General features: G+C 33.4%; 1 protein-coding gene across 1 annotated transcript in view; it reads right to left on the reverse strand.

The window, feature by feature from the left end:
- TMEM156 (transmembrane protein 156) overlaps positions 1 to 5,509 on the reverse strand; it is a 51,051-nt gene extending 45,542 nt beyond the window's left edge. The window contains exon 1 of the mRNA XM_067735735.1: positions 5,370 to 5,509. Within this exon, the coding sequence (XP_067591836.1) occupies positions 5,370 to 5,457 (88 nt within the window). The 5' untranslated portion in view covers positions 5,458 to 5,509. The remainder of the gene's footprint in view (positions 1 to 5,369) is intronic.
- Positions 5,510 to 6,000: the final 491 nt, after the last annotated feature.

Genomic DNA, 6,000 nt, shown 5'->3' on the forward strand with positions numbered 1-6,000 from the left:
TCATGGCTTACCTACCTAATTTACAGAGACGTTAGTTAATATATATTGCTTTCCTTTGGTCACAGGTCTGCTTCTTTAACAACTGGCATAGACTCAAAAGAGTATCAATTTCAATAGCAAAAACTCTATTATATTTCCATTTGAGTACAATAGTTGAAGCTTCTCTAGCAATATTGAGCGGGAAAGGGTGAAAAAATATCATGTTGTGTATGGATGATATATCCATGGTGTTAACCAGATTAGGAAAAGGGCAGTCTAGAGAGAATATGGATTTATTCAGAGATCATTTGGGGAAGACAATATAAAATATTTCCTAGGAGGAAGGGGCAAGGTTTGGGATCACTTTTAACCTATGGTCGCAGTATATGAATGGCAGGTTTGGGACATAAGAAAGAGACTACTGGTTTTATTTGTCAAAACAAGGAAAGTAAATGCACACTGTGAAATTCTCCATTGGGGAAAAAATGGTAGGTAAATGATTCAGGGTAAAGTGATGCATATCTTTTAAGTAAAAGATTCTGTGAAATAAATTTCAGAGGGTGCACAACCTAAAAGTTCTAGGTTTGTGGTGAAATTTTATGTTTCAGAAATGTAAGATGAGGATAATAATGCCTGACCTACCTAAATTAAAAGATGGTTGTGAGGGTCTGATGGGAAATACTTTCTTCCAGAAAGCATTTTCTTTTTTATTTCCTTTATAATATTTTTAATTTCCTTTACAATATGACTCAGAAATTTCACTTAAGCACAAACTGAGTGCCTTCTAATGTGCCGAGTACGTCCTAAGTGCTTGAAATATGAACAAAACAGACAAAAAACCCTCATTTTCACTGAGCTTACATTCTATTTGGAGAAATCAGGCAACAAAAACTATAAACAATAAATAAGTAAATAATATAGGTGGTAAGCGCTATGGAGAAAAGAAACAGCGGTATAAGGGGAATATACATTACCATATTAATGTTTTAGAGAAAGCCGTTTTTTCTATAAAAACAAAAAAGATATTCCGAGAGAACATTTATCTACTAATGCAGATGAATGAGACATGTAATGAGAAAGCTTCCCAAGCAAGGGTTATTGGTTGTAACCTCGCCTATGAGAGAATAAGGCCAATTCTGCCAAAGCAGTGAAAAACATTATTTTCAGCAGTAATTTTTTTGCCAGTATGTATGTCTAAGATATATATGTAAAAATACCATGTCCATTAGTAGCCATTTTAAAACTATAATGATTCAGAAAAATCAGTAAGAAATAAAATCTTTAAAAAAGCAAATTTATCCATCTAGGCTTATTCCTTCTTCCTGTAGATTTTCAGAACAGTCTCCCTTGAGAATGATGCTTCACCATTAATGAGTTGAAATCTTTAATGAGTTAAAATAAGTTATTATATGTAAAAGTACTTGGTGTATAATACCTGCAGATGTATGTATAAATATTTGTTAAATTTTTAAAAAACTTTTTTTAATAGTAATGACTATATCCCAGACCTGATTGGGGATTACTGATTAAATTATTAATGCATCAGCCAATAAGAAAATAAAGTGCCCATTTTTTGAGAACTAAGATAAGAATTTCTCAAATTAATTGCAGTTACCCTGATTACACTGGTCTTTATAATATAGACATAAGTAATATGTACATACGCTCATATACTTCAGGGTTTATCCTATAGTTTGTAAGTATTTGAGGTTCCTTTATCCTTTGTTTTCTTCCATTGCACTGCTCACTATACAGCCATTTCCATCAGAAAGTGTGAAGTGGAAGGGAAATGAAAGCTGGTAAACATAGTGTATGTCAGTTTGGCTCTTAAAAGTAAGAGAGGCGGGCTTCCCTGGTGGCGCAGTGGTTGGGAGTCCGCCTGCCGATGCGGGGGACACGGGTTCGTGCCCCGGTCCGGGAGGATCCCACATGCCGTGGAGCGGCTGGACCCGTGAGCCATGGCCGCTGAGCCTGTGCGTCCGGAGCCTGTGCTCCGCAACGGGAGAGGCCACAGCAGTGAAAGGCCCGCGTACCGCAAAAAAAAAAAAGTAAGAGAGGAAGTCAAAACAGCTAGATGAAATTAGGTATGAGGTGTTTTCATCTGTGCTATTCCTGGTCCTCGTCACCAAAGTCAGGAATATACTCACATAACTCACTAAAATTTCTGGCTTCAAGAATTTCTGAGATATAAATACGAATATATTTTATTTGAAAATCAATAACAATTGCTTCTTTTAGAAAGTGCTCCTGCAAGTAGCGAAGGAGAAATATTGGGTGATCATTAGAACTCTGACAATTATTTCTCTTTGTGAATGAAAATGGAAGAAACATCCTCCCCCAGACAGGACTGGAAGCAACTTTTATGTTCCCATTGCATCTTTTTAACGTTGCTATTTTCATGATTACAGTATTGTATTTAATTATTTAACAGTCAGTCCTCCCCTTGACTGAAAACTTTTTGAAGGAAGAATTGCCTTCATTTTTGTAGCCTTGGGTTCCTAGTACAGTTAGACACTATTCATAAGTGAAAGAATAAATAAAGATCACTGAGATTTATATGAGTTAACCAGGTCTCTCTCTCTCTCTTAAACACTGTAAGTCCACCTAAAGCAGGTTGGTAAAACATCTTTTATTTGGAACAACCCAGCTCCCTTAATTTCAAGAACTCTGAATAAAAATATATCCATACCCTTTTATATCTCTATTATCTAATGCAATGTAAGAGTATGAAACCGTTATATTAACTATTGTGTCTTAGTATAAGCTGCCTTTCCAATAAACTGAAAACTAGAATAAGCTATCTTGCCAGTGCAAACCAATGTAAAGTTATTAGAAGTCCCAAACACCATTAAAGAAGTTCCCCATCTTTGCTAAAGTTAGACTAAATAGCTTATACTATGTAATTATAATAATTGAATATTCTGTGTAATGATTATTCAGATACATTCTTGATGAAAGATGATCAAACACAGTGTTCTATTTTTAACTTAGGCCTTCAGAGGATTTATTATTTTGAAATCAAATCTATTAAACCTGGTGAATACATTATTCCTCATTAAGATTCCTTTTGAATTCATTCGACATGTTAAAGACAGTGTATCAATAAATAATTTGCAAGTAAAAATCATTTTATAATATTTATCTTAGAAATTAAAGTGAATAGAATATAAGAATGGAAAAAAGACACAAGTAACTGATAGGAAGGGTAAGACTACATGGGAAACTCTCAAGGTTAATTTTAGCACTTCTGGAACTCTTTTATCTTATCATCTAAATAATCTTACTAGATATTTTATTTTATGAAATACATCAGTTAACAAGTCAACTCATTTCATAAGGCAACTTATTGTGATTAAAAATTATTTTAGGCCTTCTCTGGTAGTGCAGTGGTTGAGAGTCCGCCTGCCGATGCAGGGGACACGGGTTCGTGCCCCGGTCTGGGAAGATCCCACATGCCGCGGAGAGGCTGGGCCCGTGAGCCATGGCCACTGAACCTGCGCGTCCGGAGCCTGTGCTCCACAACGGGAGAGGCCACAACAGTGAGAGGCCCACATACCGCAAAAAAAAGAAAAAAAAATATTATTTTTTAAAAAGACAAAACAATTATGTGCCCTTAGTTTAATCAATATAGAACTGTATAAAATGAAGATATATAAACTTGCTCCTGGTGATCCATAAACCATTATAAAATATAAAGCATTATTATTACACTATTGCATGTGTAAAACATTTTGCCTAAGAATCAACTTTTCATTTATGGCAGCTCTGTGCAAAATTCCTTCTACCACAAAATGATATTAGGACAAAATGGTGGTTTTCAAACAGTTTTGTTTGTTGGTTCCAAGGAGAGTTCCTTTGAAACAAAATTCTCAGATAAATCCATCACTCTAAAAAGAGTTGGAGGAAATATCTACGTTGCTCTTGGACAAGGAAAAGAGAAATGGGTATTTTAAATTTTAGGAGGCAGTAAAGGTAGTATTGGAAGCTATTGTAATCAGTTAAGAAACTAAGAGTACAAAATCATTATCAATGATGGTTGATTATTGTCGAGACATCTGCCCCCAAAAGAAAAACTTTTAACATGCTCTTGTAGTCACCAGTTCTCACAAAACACTAACCAATACTTAGCAAATAGATCATTAAATCTTTTAGACTGATTACCTGGTTTTCATTAGATCCAACCTGATTTTCTTTAGAGGTGCTAGATACATCTATCTGATCTACCTTAGACAGCTATTAAATGAGCTACCCCTCAGCCCACAATAGCTTAAAAATTGAAATAAGTTATCTCCATTCCAATTCTAACTATTCCTTTTATATTTTCACTCAGTGAAATCAAGAATTAAAATATATGCTATGATTGCTTAATCTAAGCAACATAATGCCAGAAAACCAAGAGTAATTTGAAAAATTCAATTATTCACAAAATGGACATTCATAGTGTTTATTTATCAAAAAAAATTTTATCTGCTACTTTACATCATGTATATACAATATTAAATAATCATTGCAATATGTCACCAAATGTTATTAGCAAAAGTATTTTCATCTGGCCACTTAGTATTATGTATATGCAATAATAAATAATCATTGCAAAAAGTCATGAAATATAAGCTTTTCTCTGATTTTAATCAAATTCATATGATAACTTTTTAATGATAGAACACAACATTTTCTTTTTACTTTTTCTTCTTATGAAATGCTAGGGAGAACAATTACCATTCAAACAATCACACTAATATATTTTCAAATCTTTTACTGACACATAAACATAGTTTAAATTTACATCTATTTATTTTCCTACCCTAGGTTTCAGCAATATCACAATTTTCTGAAATACACACAAAGCTAATTTTGTTCCATTTTTCTCTAGTTGCAAATATGCACAGGCATACACGTGCTTAAATTTGCACCCATCTTATTTTGAAAAAAATCTAAATACATTTCCATAAAGTGACAGTAAGTGATGTGTGTGAAATAGTTGTGATAGAGGGAATTCAAGCATTTTTAACATAGTAAATGTTACTTTCTTTATAAAATAATTCCAGAATGTAAAAGCATAATTAAAACTGTTTTGAAGGAAACTTTCAAAGAGCAAAATCTTATGATGAGATTATTGTAAACTCAGTGTTTGAAAGCTAGACTACAGATTTCAAGTATTTCTTTTCATTTTTTCATTTCATTGTTGTATGCTACAATACTTAAGTACTGTACTATACTGTACTATATAACAGTCAACTAAAATTGCCATCTCATTTTATTAGCTTTTCAGGCATAGAACTTCAGCCCACACAACATGTACTCAAAAACAAAGGCCTTTCCTGTAACCATTAGCTGACATAAGTTTTAAAAATTAAAAAAGAAAAAATAGATTGTAATTAAATACTCACTGTTTGGTGTCTTGAAATATTCTGGCAAAATTAAAATGAACGTGATTACCATGGCCAAAAGTAATTTAAGGAGGGCTGTATTTGTCATGTCTCTTCACATGACACATGTGTTCTCATCAAGTACATTGATGGCATGTTTCTTCCTGGTTTAAGTTTCATCTCTGCGGTACTTTGTTTATACAGCTTACCTCATACTCACTTCCTTTTTTATAAAAAGGAGGCCTTGAACTGAGACTTCATTTTTGAGTCACTTTCCACTAAGAAAACTATCTTCTAACAAGCACTTTCAAACTATCTTCTAAACAAGAAGGAATAAAGAAATGATCTCAGGAAGAAAAGAGGTCTTGTTCTCATCTAAATTTGAAGCTGTTTTCCTACACTTACCAATCTGTGTGAGTAAATATAAACCCACAATATACTCACCGAAAGTGAAATGATGAATGTCAGTTATGTCCAGGTTGTAAGAACGTCATTCATTCATTTACTTATTAAGTGATTATTGACCCACTTTTAAGTGCATTGTCCTGGATTCTGGTGTTCAGAAAACAATATGTCTAGAAGACAGTAAACAGTATAAAAGGTAAGGATAAATTAAAAAGACACATGTAAAATTTTGGCTGTACTACATTGT

This window comes from Pseudorca crassidens, chromosome 4 (assembly GCF_039906515.1).
Source record: "Pseudorca crassidens isolate mPseCra1 chromosome 4, mPseCra1.hap1, whole genome shotgun sequence".
In the NCBI taxonomy this organism is placed as follows: domain Eukaryota; kingdom Metazoa; phylum Chordata; class Mammalia; order Artiodactyla; family Delphinidae; genus Pseudorca; species Pseudorca crassidens.